At 41.2% G+C, this 25,289-nt stretch overlaps 1 protein-coding gene across 7 annotated transcripts in view; it reads right to left on the reverse strand.

The window, feature by feature from the left end:
• Positions 1–558: 558 nt before the first annotated feature.
• Positions 559–25,289, reverse strand: part of wdfy3 (WD repeat and FYVE domain containing 3) — a 101,234-nt gene continuing 76,503 nt past the window's right edge. For 6 of the 7 annotated variants that reach the window (XM_030416241.1, XM_030416242.1, XM_030416237.1 and 3 more), the window contains 31 exons: positions 24,616–24,776; positions 22,306–22,535; positions 19,948–20,057; positions 19,584–19,766; positions 18,661–18,818; positions 18,490–18,567; positions 17,980–18,210; positions 15,784–15,952; positions 15,458–15,621; positions 13,640–13,788; positions 12,779–12,899; positions 12,540–12,625; positions 12,022–12,102; positions 11,767–11,821; positions 11,533–11,652; positions 11,319–11,436; positions 10,870–10,976; positions 10,367–10,520; positions 10,175–10,266; positions 9,870–10,082; positions 8,655–8,796; positions 8,180–8,334; positions 7,366–7,524; positions 6,909–7,088; positions 6,591–6,773; positions 6,145–6,238; positions 5,913–6,056; positions 5,392–5,649; positions 5,197–5,308; positions 4,770–4,967; positions 559–4,075 (listed from right to left, as the gene is read on the reverse strand). In XM_030416241.1, coding sequence (XP_030272101.1) covers positions 3,955–4,075; positions 4,770–4,967; positions 5,197–5,308; positions 5,392–5,649; positions 5,913–6,056; positions 6,145–6,238; positions 6,591–6,773; positions 6,909–7,088; positions 7,366–7,524; positions 8,180–8,334; positions 8,655–8,796; positions 9,870–10,082; positions 10,175–10,266; positions 10,367–10,520; positions 10,870–10,976; positions 11,319–11,436; positions 11,533–11,652; positions 11,767–11,821; positions 12,022–12,102; positions 12,540–12,625; positions 12,779–12,899; positions 13,640–13,788; positions 15,458–15,621; positions 15,784–15,952; positions 17,980–18,210; positions 18,490–18,567; positions 18,661–18,818; positions 19,584–19,766; positions 19,948–20,057; positions 22,306–22,535; positions 24,616–24,776 — 4,526 coding nt within the window. In that variant the 3' untranslated portion in view covers positions 559–3,954. The remainder of the gene's footprint in view (positions 4,076–4,769; positions 4,968–5,196; positions 5,309–5,391; positions 5,650–5,912; positions 6,057–6,144; positions 6,239–6,590; positions 6,774–6,908; positions 7,089–7,365; positions 7,525–8,179; positions 8,335–8,654; positions 8,797–9,869; positions 10,083–10,174; positions 10,267–10,366; positions 10,521–10,869; positions 10,977–11,318; positions 11,437–11,532; positions 11,653–11,766; positions 11,822–12,021; positions 12,103–12,539; positions 12,626–12,778; positions 12,900–13,639; positions 13,789–15,457; positions 15,622–15,783; positions 15,953–17,979; positions 18,211–18,489; positions 18,568–18,660; positions 18,819–19,583; positions 19,767–19,947; positions 20,058–22,305; positions 22,536–24,615; positions 24,777–25,289) is intronic. The other variant, XM_030416240.1, reaches the window with a different exon arrangement.

Here is a 25,289-nt window from a genome sequence, read left to right on the forward strand (position 1 = left end):
AGACAGCATACAGCCTCCCAAATTTGTGGATAATGTCATTGTCCCCCCCCCCCCCCCCGTTTTAAGTGGTTTTAGACACATTTGATAATGAAGAAATTTGCTATTGTTATGTCATTTTGTGCTCCATCATGCTGCTGGAGTTCCTCTCCAATTCTCCCTGAGCTGACAGCAGGCAGTCATGTCGGGACACTGAGAATGAAAACCATATAGACCACACCGTATGTTTATCCTTGAAATCTTCCATATTGACCATATTTAAATATGCTAATTATTTTTTTGATAATCTACTCCTCAGTTAGTGACTGTAATATTTTCAGCTCTGATAGAATCAGTCTTTCATCTGAAATCATATTTGGCAAAGAAATAAAAATGTTTTATCACAAATAAAATAATATCAAGACGTCTAATGTGTCGCTGGTAGTCACGGTGATGATGGTGACGCCTATAAAAGGCACAGTTCTAATTCCATTCTTCACCTGAGCGCCGACAGGAGCTCAACTCTTGACAAGTGAAACTCGTCACCTGTGAAACCTGCAAATAATGAAATTCAAGTCTGTATTTGGTGGTAAACAGCAATTATTTATTGAAACAAAATTAAAAAGAATAAGTACCAGATCTATTGCATTATTGTAACATTTTGTTTCCATGGGGGGGGGGGGGTTACTCTACTGTTTTTTCTCTTGTAGGATGAAGTGAACACAAATATACAAGGAACATTCAGCTATCACAGATTGCACACCAGATACTGTAGTAATGCAGTCTAATACAAGACCACCAAAATAATCCAGGATTTCTCTTTTTTTTCCTTCTTCTTCCTCCCCTCCTTAATTTTTTTTCTCCATAAAGAGTACAAAAGTCCACCCAGAGTTGGGGACACAATCTCCGGCTCTGTACACAAACCTGTCGGTCGGGGACAACTTATTAGACAACGTCTTCAAAAAAAAAACAACCCAAAAAGGAATTTAAAAAATAAACAAAAAAACAATATAATGCCGAGAACATGTACAATGCACTGACACAGAAAGTCAGCTGTGTTAATAGACATGCGACAAGTAACAAAAGTTGCTGAAATCGCAATAATCATTAAAAAAAAAAATCTAAAACCAGTTATAATTGCATAAATACTTTGTACAGTTCATTTATCCGCTGTGAGATGCACCTCTCTGTTAAAACGCAAAAACTGCATTCAATAAAAACCTGTGATTCCTCTTGACTTTTTTTTTCGGTTTTTGTACACGTGAAGGTGCAAAGGAACTCTTGATTGATAGAAGCCGATTCGGCCTTTTCAGCTAGGTGGCATGATTGCACGCTTAATTACAGTACATAAATGCAGAATGATATAAGACGGACAATAACAAGAGTGCATATTATTATTATTACGATATCAGGGAGCTGTGGGGGTGAATAATAAAGTACTTTCTGAAAAGCGTTTCCTTTTTTCTTTTTTGTTTGTTTGAGACTGTGAAGACTCGTGGTAAACCAAAAGAATAGTTCTCTCTGGGAAAGACAGAAAGCAGCACTTGAATGCACAGTCGTTGCCCACAGTTCTATGAACAAAACAACATGATTACGTGTGTGAAGAGAGAGAAGGGAAGTGAAATGTGAAAGAAAACGACACGTACACTTAAACAAAAAAAAATCCTTAATGTCCAACTATGAAACTCAGTAGCAGCAGCAGCCATCTTGTAGTAACAACAGGGTGTTTGTGGTGCCGAATCATTGGCTATTATACTATGTTCACAACAGAAAAAAACATGAAACACCTCAGATATCAACGTGTCACATAGCAGATTTGTATAACGACGATGTTAAGATGTCTCATCATGTTGTTGTTTTTTTCTCTGTGATTTCGGGCACAAATTAAACCTCACAGATATATCCACAGGTGATTCCTTTATATCTTTGACCTGTTTGTGACCTGCATTTACATTTTTTTTTTTCTTTTTTCATATGATCTTCAATGAACTAAAAGTATCTTTAGCCAACAAAATAGGATTAAAGAACCCATTCACTATACAAATAATTTCAGGGAGTCAGTCATTTTACTTTAAAAGGTGCAATGTGTAAAAATAAAGAAAGTAGGAAATAAAAGTTGTTATTATTACCAAGTCTATATATTGTGTTGCAGTTAGCATGCTAGCCAGCAAGCCCTGACTGGTACTGGTTCAAATCGCCTGTGCTAGCTGTATAAACATTAACCCTCGTCCCCAAGCTCTCAGTCCATACCGCTTAGCTGTACGGCTAACTGAGCTTACGGCAGCAAGAGTTAGCAGCAGTTTTTGGTTTACTCTGCTAATATGCTTCCCCCTGTAGGTTTGAATAGGAATTAAACAGGTGGCCAATTCTTACATATTGCACCTTTTAATTTGCCGAAATCATGATGTACGCACATAAAGCGCAAAAAGGGGCACAGACATCAGTTCTGTCTGACTTCCTCAATGTACTGGACTTTTTAGAATAAACACCCATATACCCATATATTTAAGAATTCTGAGCTGGGATTACTTACACCTTGTCTAACAATTTCTTTCTACGCTGGACCAAGTGTTTGAAAGGTGCACAGCTGCTGCTCCTGCAGTTTAACATCTCCTGTAAGGACTGAGGATAAAGTGTGTGGAGTGCAACATTTACTCATCTGCTGTAATAATGCCACAGGGTCAGACTGAAGTCTGCGAACAACAACTCTGAATAGAAACCAACGAGAAAATAAAAACCACGGTATATACTAAGAGTCCCTTTTTCTGTGTGCATTCAACAAGCCACTACAGTAACTGAATAAAGCTACGTGAAGGAGACATGATGGAAAATCAACTGTGGAGCAACATTACACATTTGTTTTAAACCTAATTCATACTTTTTCACACATGAACCCATGTTTTTTGATCTCTTGACAAAAAAAAAGATGAAGGAAAAAAAATCTCAAAACAAATGGAGTGATATGATTTAAAAAGAAAGAGATCAAAATCTGAAATGATAATGTGTCCAGTCTTCAGACAGCAGCAACAACAACAATCTCCAAATGGGAATTCATATAAAGGACAGAATAGATTAAAAAAAAAAAAAAAATCATAATTGATAACATCAAAACTTGGCAAAAAAAAGGTAAAGACAATCTGATAATAAATCTCTCTCTGATGCTGATGGCTTGACACTGTGGGCAACACACACTCACAAAATGAATCACATTTTTTGTAAACAACGACAACAAAAAAAAAAAAAAAGAAAATGATAAGGAACTTAAAAAGAAAATAAGTAATTTTGCATAACTAGACCCACTAGTAAAGTCAACCCACAGACATTAATTATTGACATTCATATCCCTTCCTCCGCTCCGTGTTAGTCCTCTGGACTCGCCGTGACTCGTGACGCAGACTACACACAATTGATTTTGTTTTGTTTTTTTAAAGCCAGGAGTGGTTAGTCACAATGCTATATTACAGGCAATTAGTTGTTTTTTTTTCTCATTGACCTTTTTTTAATGTTCTCTGTTTGTTCCTCTTAGAGTTAAAAAGGCCATGATAAGTATTTACAATATAAACAAGTTTGTTACGTCTTGCGGTGGCGGGTGATTGATTCAAGCGTGCCGCGTCAGAGTTGTTTTTGCTTCTTTTTTCTCCTCCAGGTGTTGAGTGCAGGTGTTAAGAGTGGTGACTGAGTATTTTTTTTTTTTTTTCATTTTCTTTCCATCTGTTATCTTCGCTTTTTCCCCGCCCACCTCCTTCGCTGAGCTTTACTGCTGTTGTGATGAAACAACCAACATTCCCTCCCGTTACAGTATTGTCAGTGTGTTACAGTACATGTGGTTACTGGACGTACGAGAGGACAGAGGGGGTTTCGAGGGATATGTGGGAGGTGTTTAGGAAAAAACAAGGCAGATGGAGATATGAAGTGCTCCTTAGTTCGGAGTCCTCAGGAAGAGGTGCTTCTTTTATCGGCAGCGGGTGAAGATGGAGCTCAGTTTCTGGTGCCGTCCTCAACGCTTCGCTCATGTTGAAGGTTGTAGTAACAGTTCTGACAAACCCGCACTGGTGACGAGATCTTCAGCCTTTTGATCTCTGATTGGAAGCGACTACACCTGCAAAACAAGGTGAGGGTGTGGAAATTGTATAAAATGGTAGGCAGTGAGGCCAGGTTCTCACAGAGGAACAGTAAAAAGTGATAATCTAAAAATAGCAGGAAAATACTACAGTGGTTTTGGAGAGTATTCAGAACCCCTTCATTTATCTAAATCACTCTGACAGAGCAAAAACCCCAAGAAAACGATAAAAATGTGAAAAAGCATCCTATCCTAACATTGTAACCAACTAAATATTAAATACTTTGACTTGACAAATGGCTTATATTATGCTTTATTATCAAAAATAATAAACTAGTCTTCAGTCAGTTAAATAACTGAACTGGCCGAGCATTTCTGGATTAGCTGAAAAGAACAACTTAAGAAAGAAAGGAGGAATGCCTACAGATAGATAAACCTATACCTACCTGTAGATAGGTACATGTGGTAATGTTGTGCATAACAATGGAAAAATATGTTATAATGCCAACTATATGACCCAATGGAAATGTACAGTCAAAATAACAGAGGACCCAGGATTGAGCCTTGGGGAACACCAGAGTTAAAAGGTGTTGAGGAAGAGGTGAAACTGTCTCAGTGACAAACCATTAAGGAGCCGTACCCATCTTTAATTCCTGTTATATTTCACTCAAGGAGAAGTTTGGGTTCAGGGAACTGGAGAAATTACATACAGGCAAGTGTTTAATTTACTTACTTTTGGCAGAAGAGCTGCCCGCAGTTCCTGCAGTGGTGGCGTCGCTCTGTAAGGGAGAAGCGAACTGTGCAGCCGGAGCAGCTGTCAACCACCTCGTCCTTTACCCAGTGGTCAGCTGCAGAGCGGCCTGGCTGGTCGCTGACCGACCAGCTGAAGACTCGACCACGACCATCGCCCACCAGAATCTTACTGTGGTCCCTGAAGGGCAGAAGCACAGGACAGAGACAGATAAGAGAGAGAATAGGAGGGTAAATTATTCGCCATGCCATTATATTCGAAAAATATTTTGCTTTGTGGTTTGTGTTGAATAGTATGATGATAGTTTGCGCCATACAGTAATGAGAAGCTTTTCAGATGCATCAAATAATTTCTAAATATAGAAATTAAACCACAAAAGTGTCTGTTGCTACACACACAGCTCTCTTACTTGGAGATAGCAAGGGATGTGATTTCGGCTGGGTGAGCGTTGTCCTTGCGATCAAACGCTGTGTGCATGGTGAGTTTGCTCCGGAAGACCAGCTGGCGCTCCCATCTGTAGCCTGTGACACACAGAAACAAACGCTCTCTTTCACAAGTTCTTTTGAAGTGCTTTATTAACTGGCATTTAAACTGAAAAACCCACCTGTCCTGAGCTGGTTATACGTCCGAGCGTCCATGGAGGAGGGCTGGAGAGGCTGTGGCACTGAGCTGTGCCCTAGATGAGCCGGATGTGGATGTGGATGAGGGTGAGGGTGAGGGTGAGGGCCCTTAGCTTGGCCCTCAGAGTAGTTGACGAACACAAAGCCGTCCTTCTCGTCAATGCTAAGGGTGTCCGACCAACGGTGAGAGTCGTCTGAGCTGCTGTCCATCGACCACGAGGCTCCTGCTCGGGCTGAAGGACCTTAGAGGTATTGTGAAGGCAGGAATGTAGGTGTCATGTGTTTAAAGCTACTCGTGCATCTTCAATTTTAAAAAAAGTTAAATTTTCAGCAAGTCTATAGCTATTTTCTACTTTTTTTTTTAAGAAAGTTTGACTTCCTTCCCAGACTGCAATACAGACAGTGTACTGCTATCAGCACTTGTGTTTGTCTCTACAAGAGCAGCTAAAATGGCTGAACAGTATAAACTGAAATGTAAATGTAAGTGGAGCTGTGTATTAAGTACCTCTGGGTCTGTGCACAGTGCTTCCCGGCTGGCTGCCTCCACCTGTTGAGGGGTTGCGTGGTGCTTTGGGCTCCTGGCTCAGACTGGGCTCATCTCCGTCTGAGTCGCTGCTGTCATCCTCGCCGTTGTGACTCTCGCCACCCTCTGTGAGACCGAGAAAATTTAACAAAATTAGTAACTTTTACTTGGTCCAGTAGCTCAAATCTAATTTTTTCCCCCGATTAGGACTCACCAATCTTTTCCTCCGGACAGAGGTCAGGCACATCTGGCTCTACTGGCTCCGGGGCAGGGGTTTCTGGGACTTGGAGGAACTCCATTCTCCAAAACTACAAGACATATTTAAAGAAAGGTTTAATTATGCATGGTTTAGTTCAATTGAGTGACAACACATTTTTTAAATATACAAGTGACAAAAAAAATTATTTAGCATCTTTACAAGATTTTCTCTTTAACTTGGAGGGATATCAAAAGAAAATATGCAGTGCTCTTCATAACATATAATACTATAATAATATCATATTATTACACATGCACTGACAAATAGTTGGACAAAAGTCCTTACAAGTAAATACTCATGTCTGCAATGGATCCCACAACAACATTTAAAAAAGAATGCACAATAAGGTATTGTAAATATCATAGTTGATATTCTGCGAGAAGAAAAATGGGCGTGGTTACCCTGACGACGCCGTCTGAGTGTCCTGTGACGATGACGTTCTGCGTGTCCCACTCATTCATCTCCGACACGCAGCAGCACAGGATCTGCTGACTGCGTCCTGTGAAGGTGTTGGCGCTGGCAATGGGGCTGCCATTAATGCTCCACACGTGAATGTATGTGCCTGCGCAGGACACGATATCCCCCTACACAAATACACACACACACACAAACACATTATGTGTGTTGCATCAAGCTGTGCTAAATTTTCCTTTCTACAATTTTTCTTCCTAGCTCATATTTATTGTCCTAAACTAAAAGAAATTTAAGCTCCGATGTACCGTCAGTTCGTTGATGCACAGAGCAGAGACGGGCGCCCGGTGTCCCCTGAGCTGCGTGACGAAGGAAAGCTTGTTGAGGTCCCAGATGATGCAGGTTCGATCCCGCGAGCCGCTGACAACAATGTGGTACGCTGACGACGCCGTCAGACATGTTACTGCATCCGTGTGGCCCAGTAATGACTACAACGAAACAGCACAGACAGAGGCATTAGATGTATTCGACAATTTTCGATAGTTAGACACATTAGTCTGGATGCTTTCAGCTGTCAAGGGCTCATGTCATTAGCCAGAAGGCCCTACAGTTTACTTTGTCTCTGCAAATGACAAAACACTTTGTCACTGAACTCAGGTTCACTAGCACTCTTATATCTTGGACTCCTAAGAATCAGTGTCTTTGTTTTAAGTGCCACAGCACCCTGTTGTATGATTCTGGAAAAGGTAGTGTGTGTATTTTTACCTGTTTGAGCATAACTGACTTGGCCCTCTCCTTGGAGGTTCCTGTCTCCCACACACAGATGGCAGTGCTGGTGCCACCGGTAATAACCAGCTTCGGGTTTGGACATATGGCACAGAGGATCTGACCCCACTCTGACAGACATTCGTATACAACCAACGCCTGAGAAGGAGATTGAAGATTAAGACTGAATATTGGATTGTTGGGGGTGCAGAGGTGAGGAAATGAAGATGGAGGAATTTGTCTGTATCAACACCCATGCAACCGGCTACATTATAAGTCCTTTAAAGGTTTGAGCTGATTTACAAATCTTGTGTGAGTAAGACAATAAATTCTGTACTATGTAGAATAAGAACATACAAAACTAGAACCAACAACCCTTGAGCTGCTCTTATACCAAAAATGTGAGATCCTGTACAAGGACTGCTCTGCTAACTACTCTGCTGAGAGGCATTTATATTTTGTCCTCCAGGGTCAAAATGTAATTCTATCATCTAAAATGCTCATGTAACAGTTTTCAATCGACAACAGTTCAGCATCAGATGCAGAAGAACTGCATTAGAGACTCCTGTAATGGCTGCTGCTGTAAAAACTGAGGGGTCAGAATGAAAACTGCATCATCATTCCAGCACCAGCAGGGGGAAACATTGTCTTTGATAATTTGTCATATTCACATGTCAGTTTCAAGGTGAAATAAGTAGCAGTCTATCTTTCAATTGAGTGGTAGTGTTGAGCTACATTAAAACACCCACAAACACACCTGGAGAAATAAATAAGTTTCTGCGAGACTGTGGCAGTTGTGTTAACTGTTACCAACCTTGTCAGATTCATAGTTCGCCAGACGGCAGCTGAGGTCAGCGTAGCCCCAGGCAAAGGTCTTGCTCCAGGTGGGGGGAACCAGAACTTTGTTTTCCTCCACAGCAAGTATGCCTTTGTCCGTGCACACGATCTGTCCCACAGGCTCCTTCAGCTCTAGATCAGGTAATGTAAAGAAATATGTGAGTGGTGCTGAATCTAAAGGGGTTCATGCTCCTTAGGGAGTAATGGATAGTGCTCATGTAACGGGTAATGGACAGAGTGTGGTACTGGCAGGATTTCAGTCCCACCTGGTTTTTGGGTGGAAAAGCTGACAGGGGCACCCAAACGTGTTAAATACAGTATGTAACATAAATACACTCTAATTTTGCAAATGGTTTGTTGAGGCTTAACTGTTATTATATACAGTAGATTAAACTGAAAAGACAAGGTGTAAGGGTCTGTGGATTTGTGATTGGGTATGTGTGTGCATGTACCCTTGACAGGTGCTAGAGAAGGTCTGAGATTGTCCAGATGATGGAAGAAGATCTTGTCACTGTTGGAGCTTGGAGGAACACTTGCTACGTCACCATTGGCTTTGCTGCGTACCCGTTTCGGAGGATGGGGCTTCTTGAACAGCTGTAACACACACACAAACATCAACGGTCAGCTGATAAATGATAGTAAATTATGGTTGTGTTAGGTATGAAAACTACGGTTCTGCAAGTTTTTTTTTAAGCAAGATTAAAAGATAAACGTTACGCTAGCAGCCCTGTGAGACTGTGATCTGCACAATAAAAACTATTGGTGAATGGAAGGAAAACAGAAAGACAACAACTTGCAAGAAAAGTTTGTATTAGCACTAAGCTACCAACAGCATATCAGCTGCTGCCAATGGAGCTAGAAACATAGCTGCCCCTGAAAAAGCAGAATTACTCCTAGCAGTATTATATTCTAGTACAAGCTGTACATGTAAAATATTAGTGGTAGTAGTCATTGCATTAATTCAGCCTGAAATAGTTTTATATTATTACACGGCTCTTCTTAATGCTGTAGAATGCTCCATTCACTTGAATGGGCCTTCCCAACGTTCGGCGGTCAATTATTTTCGTATAATTGACTGCTGCTAAGCATATTTGACCATCGTCAAGGAAAGTGGCCTTTTTGCCTCTGATTCATGTATTTCGTAGCACTCCGTGCTCTAAATTCTTTGCTCCGGAAGTAGTCGGGTCACTTATCAACTCAGCGTCTTTGGTCGCTAAGCGACGTCAGCTGATCTGTAGTCTACTTCATATCAGAAAAAACTAGTATGGATGAGTTTCACATTAACTTTAATATTCTTGGAAAATACAGTGATTTCAACTCTTGGCAAAAGGCTGAGTTGTCGTCACCGGTCTAGAAAAGAAAAAGAGAGGAAAGCAGCGAAGAGGGAGAAGCGAAACGGCGTCGGTTTGGCGAACTATATTTCTCTGCTGAAAAACACTGTGAACGGTAACAAATAAATTGTAAAAAGACGCCCTGTGTCAAGTCTCCTTTCGTGTTGGCAAGTAACCATGTAATAGATTCGTCCTGTCGGGACTTATTTTCCCGATAGTGACCGCCGGTCTATACATTATCCCTTACACATAAGCATGTGGTAGTAATCAAAGTTGGAGGGGTAGCAGCACTTGTGCTTCGACAGTATCACAACTGATACAGCAGCAGTATCTGACCTGTTTAGGGATTTGTCCAAAGTTGTTGATGAAGCCGATGGTGGCTGTCTCCTTGAGTGGGTCGTTGATGTTGTAGATGTCCACCTGGCCCTCATAGAACAGGTGGTGGAAAACGTTGACTGCCTCCACGGCCGGCGGACCCTGCTGCTTGTATCCGAAAATCAGGTCGATCCATTCATGGAGATGGGCCGACACGTAGTCACACTCCAAAGCCTGCAGCCGGGCAGGAAGACAAGACTGAGGTTAATACTGTACATTTGCACTGAAACTTGGATCAATTTGACTGACATGGGTTCATTTCTTACCTCTCTGTGGACTCTAATGAACTCCCTGGGGTCGCCCTTGGCCCAAGGTGGCAGGATGACATCACCCAGCTTGGTGCCATTCTGCTTGGCGCCTGGGACATCAAACAGAAGGCAGATAGAACATTAATATTCATGCACTCAATTATCTTGGTCAGTCTGACTTTGACTTTCATGATGCTTTCCAAAACTGACCCAGGTCGAAGTTGTTGGAGTTGAGCATGAACTCGGGCAGGTAGAAAAACTCTGGGATGAGCTCCTTGACGTCGGCCATGTTGTGTTTGGACGCAGAGAGCCAGGCTTCACGCACACTGTGGAACATCCTGTCAGCCAGGTCAAAATGACCTCCCTGGTAATCACAAACACACAGGCAGATGGTTTGACATTAGATCCAGACACTTGCGGGGATCAATAGTTTGTTGTTATTAATGTGAAATAATCTTTTTGGAAGAGCTTAAAAGAAGATCATCTTTTATGTCAGGCCTTAAAATCTGCCTAAAGCAGACGAATCACAACTTCAGGCAAAAAAGGTAAATTAATCCATTATCAAATATAAAACCGTATTTCCAAATGTATTAAACCATTTTTTACACTGTCGGCTAAATGTCAGAATAACATTTAAAATGTTCAGTCTTACTCTTGCTGTCAGTGAACATTTGGATGAAAAGCAAAACATTCTAGGACATTTCAGATCAAACCTGAAGTCTAAGGAAAATCTGTGTGAAGGGCTCCATCCGGACCAAATAAGAGGCTACAATCATGGCTGATGAGTAGTGGGTGCCGTAGTGGTATGCTGGGGTTTCACCTGGTAGGAAAGTGCAGGTTGTACAAGTCAAATGAGAAATGTGCCACATTCTTGTAAATTTGATTCTGGTTATTGCAAGGTTTGAAGTTTTCATATATTTTATATTTGTAAAACAACCATAATAACACTCGTAGTTTAATTCAGGCCTCATGTATTCATCTTAAAATTAAGCATATTGGAGGAGGATTACAGATTTAGCATACAAATGTTAAAAAAAAGAGCTACCTGGTTAACTGGATCTTTTTTCTTCATGTCTTTTATCTAACTTGAATACACATAACTAAATGTTATCTCCCTGACTCAGTCCTGTTTGATGCAGTGTGTTGATTCAGCAGATCTTACCATTTGGGTCCTCCCAGTCCTTGTACCTCTTCTTGTACTGCGTCAGTCTGTCATCAGTCTGTGCGCCCATAGGCTTGGCCAGGTTACGGAACGTCTTTGGGTTGTTCAGGTCTAGTTCCTGTTTAAAAACACCAACATCACCACCATTACCAATGCAGGGTTGATGAGGGAACAGATGTAGCCTTTTTTAACACTTAACGGTTGTAACACACACCTCTGAGTCGAAGTCGGCCAAGATCCAGGGGAAGACGGGATACTGCATCAGGTCGTTGTACGATCGACCTGCTAACGTGTTCAGATGCATCAGGTACTGGAAGTTACTGATCTCCCCTCGCTGGAAAAAAGATGGTTCACAAATGAGAGAGGCTTATAATAGCTCAGAGTATGACACTTCTTCACTTTGTGTTGCTCAGCTGAACAGGAAGGTTTGACCAATTAGTCTTCTTACCTCCCATCTCTGAGTCACTGACTTTTCACCGACCAGCGTGCTGAGGAGCCCAGACCTGACAAACACCAAGACAGAGAGCAATTTTAGTTAAAGTAGCATGTGCATGCCCAAAAGCATCCTTTAGTCACAAAGCAGTTGTTGCATGTGATACAATCATATAGTCTGTACTTACCTTTTTATTTATTTAATTTCTTGGTCATTCATTTGAATAATTACTACGGTTGTGTGCTGAGTGTAACATAGATGAGGTCTTACCCTTGTTCGACACTTGTGTTGGGTCTCTGGCCTGAAACCGACTCTGAGCTGTCAGCCAGTGAAGGCACCACGGCCAAGAACCTGCAGGGATGTCATTATATTATTAAAAAATATGTTCAGAAGCTTTTTTACTTTGCATATAAACCAGTGTAACCTGAAAAAAATGACAATACTAGCATTACAGTGATCTACTCAAAGCTTTTGAGAGGCTTATGATCTCGTCTGAGGGTTTTATTATGATATCATGTAGTAATAACCTTTGTGAAATCCCTCCTTTCAGCAAGCACCCTGGATCCCAACTACCAGTTACTAAAGAATTTTAATAATATGAAACTGCACTGGCTTTTTAAGTAAATCATACTAAACATTGTCTGGTCTTTTCTGAGGGTTGAGAAAAGGAACAAAAACCTTTTTCTCACAACTTTTTTTAAACAATTCTTTCTTTTACTGAAATGTAAGAACAGCAGCAGCTCAGCAGCATGCAGCTCGAGCTCTTTGTTTCCATTTGTATTCAGTACCTTTGGTAAACTTTGTTGCGGACTCCTTTCTGGAAGGCTAACAAGTAGTTTCTCCCATCTGCAGAAAAGACTTCCACTGCCATGGGCTGAAAGGTGATGACACACAGGACATTTAATAATCAAAGAGCACAGCGTGATGAGTTAAACATCAGAAATGTAAGAAACGTTGTGGTGTGTTGAAACCCAAATATTTTAAGCTACTCAGTACAAAGTTCTTCTGTGTTTCTCTGCAATCTTACCTGCAGCAGGTAGCGTCTCTTGTGCACCTCCTTGATGTCTTCATAGGCGAAAATGCTGCAGGTTCTCTTCAGTTGGCTCTGTCCTTGTCTCGCTCCTCTGGGGATGATCGCCTCATGTAAACTGGACACAGACAACAGACAGAGAAGCACAGATTAAATCCGATTTATATACAATTGAACAGATAAAGCACTTGAATCTATAGAGGCTTAAGTTCACGTCATAAACATTTACAGCTTTCCAAAAGGGAACTTTAGCAGATCTCTTTTTTTCTGTTATACACATTGTGATATTCAAGTCAAAGAAAAACAACCAATGTGACCTCATCTAAATGTCTTTCTCAAAACTACACAGTGGACCTTTAAGTTTCTCTACATGTCTTTTAACTGATTAAAATACTATAATAAAAAAATTAAAAAACAAAATTACATTGTAGTATTTCATAAATGAAAATGAAATATATCTATAGATTTTTTTTCTTAATTGAGCAAAAAGCCTGTTTTTGTTTGGGCGCTGAAGAGAGAGTACAAGGGTAAAACACCTGAGGGGAACAAAGTGAAATCAATGAAGCACCTGTGTGTCTCAAAGGAAAAGAGTCTTCCCTCAAAAAATAAATACGTAATATCTCTGCTGAGTTCTACAACGCATGCTCCATCAGCAGCATTACATCATTCCAGCTGCAGAAACTCGCACTGCAGCGTCCAGAGGGAATGATGTCATCTGTTATTCAGGGAGGGACAATACAAAAACCGTGTCATCATGTATTGAGGATTAATTAGGTGGCCGTGGTGTGTTTTCTCCAGATCATCCTACAGGAGCCTACACCCTGATATAAAGTGACCGACACAGAAGTCTGAACCTACTTTGGGGGCAGCGTGTCGATGTCCCTGATCTCCCTGGAAACGGTCATGGTGTAGCCATCGATGACATAGAAGTGCTCTTTTCCAAACAGCAGCAGACCTTCGCTGGTGTCCAGACCCTGCACCCTGGCACAGCGGTACATGTGTTGAATCTGGAACAGTGAATGCATGAAACAAGTGAGCTTTAATTACCTAAAGTTTGGAGAAAGCAATTCTCTAAAAAAAAAAGTCACACTTGAATTCCTCCAAAACTCTGTGAGGAACAAATAAATAAGTAGGGAGAGCTCTGAGCAAAGGATTTAATCCCTCAGTGCAGCAGTTGAGCTGCTCAGTGGCAGAAAGACCATGGCAGTACTTGATTAGAGGGTTGATGTGCCAAGTTGCTTTTTATTGGATTAAGACAATACAGGATAGAAACATCACCCTGAAATTTAAGTTAAGTGGTGAGGCCTATTTTGTCAAAATTAGATGTGTAATTCATTACATATCATGTTACCACTTGTTAAATCTGGATACAGCGTTGGAGGCGTAGCCCCGTTCATTCAAATGAGAGCTGGTACAAGAAACCAAAAAAGCCCTCCACCGACTTCAGTGGGGATAAAATGATTCAATGATGCTAGGGGTGCACGATATATCGTTTGAGCATTGCCATCACGATGTACATGTGTGCAATAGTCATATCGCAGAGCCTGCGATGTAGGAGGCAAATGAACTCATCTAATTTCAAGGGTACCTGACACACACTGTGCATGAAGACTCTGCATGCACAGTGATCCACCAATCACATTAGTTCTTAATCAGTATGCCGAAGCAGACCATGCCCCTGCACATGGAGTAAGTTGCTGGTAACAACATTGAAAAATGAGCAATGAACAAGAGAAAATCGTGAAAACGAAGACTCGGTGCCAAACAGAAAGGCAACATCAGTTATCTGGAATTATTTCGGCAACAAGAAGAATGATATTGACCAAACACGTGTTCTGTGTCAACAGTGCCTTGCATCTGTTGCCACAACGAGAGGTTACACAACTAATTCGTTTGACCATTTACGTAGGTACCACACAGCAGAGTCCTGCAGGGGGCCTTATTTTGAAAACCCGCCCATACACGCCATACTTAAAACTGCATCCGACCCGTTTTCCTACAGTAGCACAAATTACATTTCGCACCCAAGCCGACCCGCTATAAACTTGAACTATAATCATCCGAAGGAAAATTAGAAGGACGTAATTTTTAAAAATCAAAGTAAGCCAGCATGGGGAATGGAAGTTCTGGGAGGGCAAGCACGCATGAATGAGCTCATATGAAATATAAATGGTTATCATTTTGAAATGCAGCATAACATAAAGTGCTATTCAGGTCATCTGATGAAAATACCTGTATTTTTTCATATTGCAATATATATATCGCAGGGTTAAAAAAAATCGCAGTGTCGGTTTTTTCCAATATCGTGCAGCCCTAAATGATGCGGATCTTCTGGACTTGGATCAAAATTGTCAATTCACAAGCTTGTGATGCTTAAAATAAATTTCAAAAAATGTCAGCAATGTCAATGTTACAATGGCAGCTTATGGGAGAAAGTCTTTTTTGGCCAGTGTGCACCAAATGATGTTGTAATTACACAGTTTGGCCACTATGTAAAATTGGCATCAGAGCTCTGCACTATTCCTGAGAGCTTGGTATCAAGTTTAAATATGCATATATATGTATCCGACACTGGATACTGATTTTAGCCTCTAGCACTTTGAGCACTTCTAGAAACTTTGCCATTGTTATAGAATTGTAATTGTCCAGTCTTATGCTCTTGTGTCCCTCCCTGACCTTCTCTCCCTCCTCCAGGAGGCGCAGCAGGGAAGTGTTGTCGGTCCTCTGCTCCTCCTCAGGGCCTCCTGACTCCAGCAGCTGCTCCTGAAGCTGATCCTGACTGTCTTCGTCTGCCCCGTCCGCTGTGGACCGAGACCTCTTCAGAGGAGCCTTCACCAGGCCTGCAGAGCAGAGCAACATATTAGAGAGGGCTTTCAGGTAAAGAAACACTACCAAGAAGAGGAGTTAAGAATAAAAACAAAAAACAAGTTGTGCTTTCCAAACCAGCTTTCATCACACAAGTTAGACGCCATAGCGTGCCCTCCAAGGTATTGTCTCTGTACCTTTGACCCTAGCGATGGTGTCCTCTCCGTGCTCGGGCTCATGCTGTGTGGTCTCTCCCTCTGTGGTGTGCTCTACAGAGTGCTGGTACATGCCAGGGTTTCCAGATAGCAAACGCATGTAGTACTCCTTACTGTCGTAGCTGATGGCTCGCCGGTAACGGAGAGGCTTCTGCAGGGGGGTGAAGAAAGACAAGTAGGTGAAGTCGTTGAGAAGCAGCCATTGATAAGAGGAAAACACCTTTGGCTGAGGAAAGATGGCTTTGGTTATAATAATAATCAAGAATGTTTTGCTTATTTTACAATGCAAATGACCCAATAAAAGCATTACAGGGGGTTATGTAGTTACTATAACTGCACAGAAGCTAAGGCAGACATTTTTTGAAGGCTGTGTGTTCAAATCAGAAGCCGGTCCAATCAAAGTTGATCATATGTAGTTTTCGCTGAGGGACATATCGATCTGCGATGAATCACCGAGGAAATACCAGTAATGTGCAGTCAATTACATGCAAAAGAAAAAAGCGAAATTACAAACGGTCAGTCACGGTTAGTTTCATTGCAAAGATGTCATGGACATGAGGTCTAAACCAACTGAAAACCGAGGATTATCTGTGATTATCATTGGCCTCATCTGTAACACACAACCTGGTGTCTATGTAGAAATACATTTTCTACACAACAGTAGAAATGCTAGAGAGCATTTTCTCTTGGCAGACACATTTTATTTTCTAGTACACCTAACACTGGATAAAATACAACTTGAAAGTCACTGCAAAACAGCACATACGTACACATATCTACATGCACATTTTCACCAATGCACTGATAAAACCAAACACATTTAAAAACGCTCAGAAATTTAGCAAAACATCAACTTTACAACACCTTTCTACTTGCCAGCACACATCACACAGGGTGCCCTTTAAACAAAGATCAAACAGATTTTCACACAAAAAACAAGATAAGGCTTGAAACCATGTCAGAGCCCCTGTTTTGCTCTGGAAGCATGTTTGTTTTCGATCATGCGGTCACACCAGTCATTGAAGGTACCTGGGCACGAACAAGGACCTCAGCCAGGGCTGAGGATACCAGGGGCACCAGAGGGGGCGAAGAAGGCTAGAGAATTGAAAAGGATGGAGGTTGAGGTTGTTTGAATGTCAAATTAAGAATGCTGCTGCAAGAGATTAGCACAACAAAGGCCAGGGGCAATGCCATCTGGCAGCATGATTCTGAATTTGACACATTTCTTCTTGGTAATCATTAAAACAGCCACCTAGAAAACTAGTATTGAACATTTTTCTTTTTAATAAGATTAATCTGAATCTGGGGGGCAATTCTTTAAGAATTTGAGGTGGCATCAAAGACCCAAGTCAAGCAAAGGGCTAGTAATGGTTTATATCTATGGGCACAAGTTGGCACAAGTGTATGACTTTGTCAGACACCCTGCAGCTTTACCCAAAACATGTTTGAATTATGTATTATGATGCAGACTGGGGGACTTTGGCATGTGATCAATCCATGGTCATAATGCCAGAGAATCATAGCTACGTGTTGTTCAATCATTGGGTTGCTTGCAATGTTTGTCATACGGACATTTTCATCTTAAATAAGTAAAAGTGTAAAATGGAGTTTCCATGTGTTGGCTTTTCAGGGGCAGACATAAATAAAACCCAATGCCTGTGAGCTATCTCTTTGCATCTTCCTGACCAGATAAATCATTGTGGAGGGAAGAGAGGCACCCGCTGGCAAACAGAGAGGAGGGATTATTTGTAGAACAAACAAAGCTAAATGTGTCTCGGTGGTGCCAGGAAAAGAGAGCCACCGGCTGCTGGTGTCACTTCCTCACATGACATCGATGAGCTCGTCCAAGAGCTGAGCTATTCTTACAAGTTTACTGCTCTGGAGTTATGGCGGAAGTCATTTCAAGAATATGAATTTCTCCACATGATTTGTAAGCATTTCTACCACATTTCTACTGTGAAATGTAATATTTTGTGCATATTAGTACTTGTGGCAGTATATCAATGACTTTATATATCATCCTTTCCTGTTTTAAAAACATAATATTTAATAAATGTATTAAAGTGTCTAGAACTGACAAGATCTTTGTTATATACAGCCTGAAGAAAGGAGTCATAGAGGAAAGGACTATTCAAATAAGGCCCTTGTGCTAGCTAAAGGTGCTGTATGGCTGAATACCTGTGCAGAGTTGGTGTTCGGCTCCATCTCTGGGATGTATGGGTAGTGGATATAGAACATGTCATTGCGGACCATCTTCTTCCTCATCCGGCAGGGCCCCTCTGTCATCTCCAGCACAAACTTGTCTAGGTGGGAGCCGATGGGCGGGCCCCAGAGGCCCCGTTCACGCAGAAGCTCGTACTCGATGGAAGCCCACTCCTCGGTCACGTACTTGAGGGCGTTCTGCTGCCTCTGGGGGACGGAGGGATGAGTGAGGTGTGAGTGGTGAGTCACTTTAAAAATGTTGCTATAAATCACACACGCTGTCACAACTGTTACACCAGCCTGTGAAAATGTACCTTTGCTCCTTTTTTTACTTGGTTTATTGTCCTGCAGCAACATCCCAACTGCATTGTTATATAACAGTCTGTTGTTTTGTGCTGCAGCTCGTTTCTGAGTATGCTGCTTATACATCATATCCAACAAACTAGCTAGAATTCTTGCAACCACAGTGTTTGGTAATGATGGTACCTCTTGATATTCTTTGTACTGCATGGCCACCAGGTCTCGAACAACAGCGATGTGTGTGAACATCCACTGGAAAGTCTCCTGTTGATCAGAAATAGATAGATTGTAATGAAAGCTGATTAACACATAGTTTAATCTTCTACAATCATACAGTAGAGTATCACTTGTGTGCACCTGTGCAGACAGGCTGTTCTTGTTCAGGCTGTTCTCCTTCTTGTTGCGGCGGACGCCTGTCAGCTTGGAAAGGCCGAAGCCGCTGCTGACTCTGGACAGTTTAGACTGAGTCGCCGGTGCCACTGCCTCACCACGACTGATGCACTTCTTCTCGTACACTGAAGAGCAGAGCAGACAGCAGAGAAAGAAAAGGAACCAGTCACATTTTCAGGTAAGACGCTGACAAATAAAATGTATAATTTTGTGAATGCTTCAAGGTTCAATATGTTAAAATTAGCCACCTATTGGACTCAAAACAAATGAGAATTAGCAGATCAAAGTAACCACTAACTGCTGCTAGCTGTGCAGCTAGCAGTCCTGACTAGGAACTCAAAGCCCAGAAGAAGTGTTGGGGTCTACACTATTAGCACAGGATATTTGAGGATTAGATATTGGTCTTCAGCACAATAAAATGAAGGAGACTGAAATGTGTTTGGTGCTTTAGGCATTGAGAAGTGACATTTAAAAAATAAGGAGAAAAATAATCCAATGAACGGGCTGTCTTGTTTTTTCTGGAACAACCACAGAAATAGTCCCTTTAATAAAGGAAAGGCTTCTTCTTTCATCAGTTTCTCTCATCTCTCTCTTCTAACAATATCTGGTTACATGCCAAGGTGTCTGGTTCAGCAGACTGAGTCAAAACTTTGGCAGGTGGCTGGTCGTAATCAACAAAATTATAACACTCAGAGAAGCGGCAATAATAGGCCCTATTGGCAGTACACCAGACTAAAGTATTTCCTTTGCAAAACAACACGAGGAGCTTCCAAACACTTGATCAAGTTATGTAAATCCAACACAGACGGAGCTCAGGAAATGTTTAGCTAGTGCACAGCAAGTCTGGGTCTGGATATCTCAGTATGTCTATGTTTCTCAGTGTCGCTCACCCAGGTGGGTCTGCCAGCTCTTCAGGGCCGGCTCCTCCAGTGCGGGGCGGGCAGTCGCAATGTCCACGTGGCCTCTGTCGTTGCAGGGCAGGGAAACTTTAAATATGTCCTCCAGCATCTGACGTTTGCTGTGCATCAGCTCTGTCCACACTCGGTTCACCGCCTTTAACAGCAGCTGCCGGCCTGCAGAGAGAAACAACAGTGTTCAGTCATGCAAAATAGAATTTGTTTTCCATTACAAATAAATGGAAATGAGCCCAGTCAATTTACGTAACATGGAAAAATCCTCAACACACATGCAAACAGTTAGTAGGGTTAAAATACTTTCACGACCCACACATAAACACATATAACAGTCTCTCACCCTCGCTGACGTCGTGGCTGTGCGTAGTGTCAGCGTCGTTCTCTGAAGGCATCATGACATGCCAGGTTGTCATCCGGGCCTCCGCCTCCAGACCGAAGCCCTCCACACTGCTGCAGAGACAGACACATAGCGACTTAGGACCAACCTCTCAGAGAGCTGAAGGGGGGCATCACAGGGAGAGTTGGATTGTTCAGCTTCCCTGCAGCAGATAAGTCTGCTCTCTGCTGTTGTACAGTGTGTCGTGTAAAAGCATATTGTGTTCCCAGCGTGGTAGGAAACTCAGTGTGTCCCCCACCTGCTGCAGTTTTGGAAGCTATCAGTACTTCTGGCAGGACACGTGCAAAAAAAAAGAGACTTGCCACAATTGCGCTCAGCAGCACACAGCCCAGACTGAGTCGCAGGAGATAAAAAACTAAGGTGTGAGACTCTGTGGTAAACCACTTTTTCATTCCACAAACATTCCGCAGCGGCAGAGCTGCTCAGGAATAACCACAGAGTTAAACGGATGGAGCTGAAGAACCACTTGGTACCACTATTAAACATACAATAAAAATATGTTACAGAAGACAAAATAGTGATCACGTTTTCATCCATGACACTCCCATTCAGGCCAACTAACTAACCTAAACTGCTGTAAGCTAGGTTAACTAGTGAAACTCCTTAGAAATTGAATGACTGGATAATAATAGAAATGCTTTATTAGCAGTGTGACGATCTCTTTTCGTACACGTTGTTTCACTCAGTGTCCTTTAGTCCTATGCGATTCATGTCTTTGTCAGGACCTTGTTTGGACAGCCGTCATCTCATCCTCCACACCATACAGAAGCAATGTGATGAGTCCAATATGAATCATGCATGCTTCACGCAACAAAATGTAAGACTTTCACAGCTTTTCATCTGACAGAACAAACGAGGATGAGAATTTGTCACGTTGCTCGTTTACTGCTACATACTGAAAAGTAGGGGTAGACTGATACAGTTCCGTCAGGACCGATACTGATCATCAGTAATCAAGGAGATGGATAACCGATAATTGGACATACAACATTAATGACACCCTCTTTCTTCGATAAACTACTGTAAAAACATAACCATCATAGTAAAATATTAACAAATTACTTCACAGATCAAATTAGTTATGTAATTAATGTAATCTGATTTTTTTTTTTTGTTTTAATTATTTATACTTTAGTTTCATATTGTTTAAAACAAATACATATACTTTTCTTTAAATCATTTCAAATTCATACTAAAAACAATTAGGGGTTTACCATATTAGCAGAGTGACCACTAACTGTAGCTAAGTAGCTGCTGTTAGCTAGTTACCTCAGTGAAACGTGCAGCTAGCAACACGTACTGGGAGCTCGGGGAGCAGGGGAGTGTTAACATCACTAACACAGAGTTTTTGGACCAGGACGGGTCAGGGCTACATTGTTAGCATGCTAATTGCAGTAGATATCTATGCAAAACTATATTTAGACATCATAAAGATAAAACTAGAATTTTGTCACATTCTGTCAATAGTTTAAATCAATTGTTGACTAATTCAATTCAAATTCTTACATGTTGCCCTGAAAATCACTGTTTTAGTGGCTTTATGTGAGCAGACTGTAACACTTTGTTGTCTCATTAAGTTGGCTATACAAGCCTAAAGTTTTGTTTGAGTTGTTTAGTGCTGCTGGACTGTGGGTTTCTTTGTGAAGGACTTGAGTCAGATTTTCCATGACAGTCCAAAGGATGTGACATTACTGATGTTCTCGAGTTCCTCTCTCAACTCCGGTAACAGAGCAACATTGGCTAACATTAGTTTATAAAAAGAGTCATACAACACCGGCTGGCTTCCAGCACAACACAGAAGTTCCACAGAGCCCCTTTTAAGGCTGCAGCTTTAATCCCCAAATCAATCCACAGTAATTAAAGGGTTAATTAACCCTAACCCTAACCCTAACCCTAACCCTAACCCTAACCCCTAACCCTAACCCTAACCCTAAACCCAAATAAAATTGTATTTTTTAAATAGGAACAGAAAACAAAACTATGAAGTCATTAGGAGCTGGTCGACAAAGACATGAACATCTTAGATATGATAAAAACTAAATTTCTTCTAGTGGTGATTTGCAGGTGTAAATCATAATAACAATACTAACAAAGCATAATAATATGATTTGCTACTGTTAAAGCACTAGATTAGAACCTTCCCAAGTGTCCCAGCATGACCTAAGACCAAGCTGCAAAATCAATTAAAAACATGTATTCCCCTTACATACCACCTTTTTAAAATCACATTAATAACGACCTTTAAAAATGACTTAAGGATCCGCAGATACCCTGCCACAGGCAAGCCTCAGGTCATCTTACCTTCCGCTATGCAGGCAGATGAAGCAGTGAGCCAAGCAGGCCACAAAGTCCTGGTCGTGGTTTCCCGGGCCGAGCACCAGGTTGCGGTTGACGGTCAGGACCCGCAGGGCGTCCAGCAGGGCCACCTGCTGAGCTACCGTCTTGTGAGGTCGACAGAGCTGGTAGAGAACCGTCCGGTTCAGACAGTGGTAAATGGTGTCGAGGGAAAGACCCTGAGAACGCCTCTTTGACTGGAGAAGGAGAGGAAAACAAACAGGTGAAGGAGGTTAGAATGAAAGTATTTTCATCCCAGTAAGTACTAAATACAAGAGAAGGATGGAAAATACAGCTGAAGAAACAGGATTTGATGTTGTGTAGCTGTTACACTGCTGTGCTCTGGATATGAATAAAGCTGCTGTTGAAATACATCAGCACAGAGATTTGTTTGAGCAACTCCGACTGAAGTGGATTAACTAGTTAGAGGGTTGTGAATGTGGCTTTGTGTTTCTTCTGTTGTTGTGTTAATGTCTGGGCAGAGAACTGGGATTTTATTTTTAAAAATAAAACAAGCTTCTTTTCAACAAGACATGAACAAGCAAACTGAAGTAAAGCTTCTAGTTGTAAAGATGTATTTAGAGTCAATGTCCTACTACCTCTATATTATATTATGTAACTGTAGGGGGGTAGTGCAGTAACTACTTGCTTGGAATACATTCAAATTTTCCTGATATCACATTCATTTGGCTGAATACTCTGCCCGGGACAACAGGATAAAACAAACAAAAATGTTAAAGAACAGTTTCTGAGCAAAATGTGAGTGTCTTCCAAGCGCATGCTGAGTATTTATATTTCAAGTCAACTGAATGAAATCTAAAGTAAATACATTCTTATTCCTCATATACACCTCAGCATGAAATCACTAATCACACTGGGATAGTTCCAAGGTGCATTATAGTCGGAGAAATTAATTTCCAAGGATAATCTCCTAATCTTCTCGCTTGCACTGCAGTGTGTGTGTTGAGGGCATTGTATAAAAAGTAGAACATAAAGTCCACACACATGACTTCACTCGAAAAGTCTCTGCACTCTAGCTCATGTTTTTTTTTTTTTAAACTGGGGAGTTAAAATATAAACGGTCAATTATTTATGAAACCATCTCTTTTCGAATCTGAAAAAAGGGCTCATACATTTTTTTTTTCTCTTTCTTCCAATAACATTTTCTAAAAATAAGTTCACATGCAGCTGACACCACATACACAACATATACTGGATACACTCCTGATATACACCTGCCAGTCAGTTTGCAAGGCGCTAAATGCACCAACAGCCGTATCTAATTTATGTGCCTTCACTGGCTAAAATGTGTAAATGAGGCCTGCAGTCTGATGGATGTTGCTTATCTAATATAATCCTGAGCGTGTTCACTGGTTACATTAACTCAAAAAAGACTCACAGAAGGATCGTTTTCTTTCTCCCTCCAGTGCGGGAAGCACACAGACACCGTCTGTGTGCCTCAGGCTGCTTTGGAGAAAAGTGTCCGGCCTGATAATGCAGCCTGTTTACAAGAAGTGGGGAACAGCAAAATGCTGGTGCTTCTTTCTGGGTGTGATAAATTTGAGTACTATAATTTAACTCTGGAGCACAGCCAGACATTTCTATTGTAAATGTAGGCAGCCCTTTTAAAGTCTAAATGCCTCCAGCAAGATTCTGCAGGTACAGGAAGGGAAAGTGTACACTGTCTGATAGAGATGAAGGAAAACCCAATTTACTTTCAGTGAAAATGAAGTGCTTCAGCGCATAATTCCAAGTAGTCTTCAGTAAGGATTTAAGGAGTGACCATGAATAACTTAAAGGGGCACTATGTAGTTTTGGAGAAGACATTCAAACTCAGAATTGTAATATTTACAATATTTAGAAGGTAATAATATAAACTCAAATATTTATTGTTTCAATAACTGAATAAATGAGCTGTTCTCAGAAGATAATAAGGTCCTGGCAGGGTACGCCAAATTCAAACAGAGTAAACAGTATGAAATTGTCTCCTATGAAGTCAGTTTATGTAAAAAATGTTTTTCGCCAAAACTACAATGTGGACATTACACTGCATTTAGAGTTTACAATCAATGATAACTAGTAAACATCCACTTAAAACCTTAATTGCACACGATAACTGTGCAATGATTTTAACTATGACCTACCAGCTGAAAATCTCTTGTCCAGCTGCTTGAACACGATGTGGAATTGTCTTAGTGCCATATATCCTTATTAGTGAAATATAGATGTTTCGTCAGTGATAAATGTAGTCATTTTTGAAGGCAGTTTGGTTTGTACCTGTCCTATGAGCTGCACGATGAAGTCCACCACCATCTTGGAGTCCTTGTTGAACATGCCCTGCCAAAGCTTGTCCACCACCCTCTGGGTGAAGTAGAAGACGTTGTTGACCAGGATCTGATAACTGCCACCACTGCTGAGGGGCAGAGAGGCATCTTCCCCTGAAGGGAGAGAAGCGGCAAGACAGACGTGGTTACATATATTATTATTATTATTATTATTATCATTATTATTGTTGTTCATGATGAAATAGGTAATGTTAGTCAAGTTAAAACAGAGGTTACTAGCTTGGACAATTTTAGAGGTGATATCAGAAGTGATCAAAGGACAAAAACATATCAAACATACATTTTGTATGTTGTTTTATAATTTAAATATCATAAATAGCTTATTAAAAAAAACAACCACACACTGGAGACTAAATATAACACAAGCAGCCATGTTAAATGCTGAAGATTATTGCAGTACTCTCGGCTTCAGACTGTGATTTGCTGACTCATGATGCAACCATCCGAGCATCTCAGAGAGCCAACTAAGATTATCAGTCTGAGCTGTCCTGCAGCATGCTTGTCAGGGCCATTTTCTGCCTAATCATCAGCTATTTTTTTTCAATAGCCACTTTGGCAGGTAGTGAGCCATTAAAGTCAGATGAAACATCAGTGAGTAGCATGAGG

Source organism: Sparus aurata, chromosome 5 (genome assembly GCF_900880675.1).
Source record: "Sparus aurata chromosome 5, fSpaAur1.1, whole genome shotgun sequence".
Taxonomy (NCBI): Eukaryota; Metazoa; Chordata; class Actinopteri; order Spariformes; family Sparidae; genus Sparus; species Sparus aurata.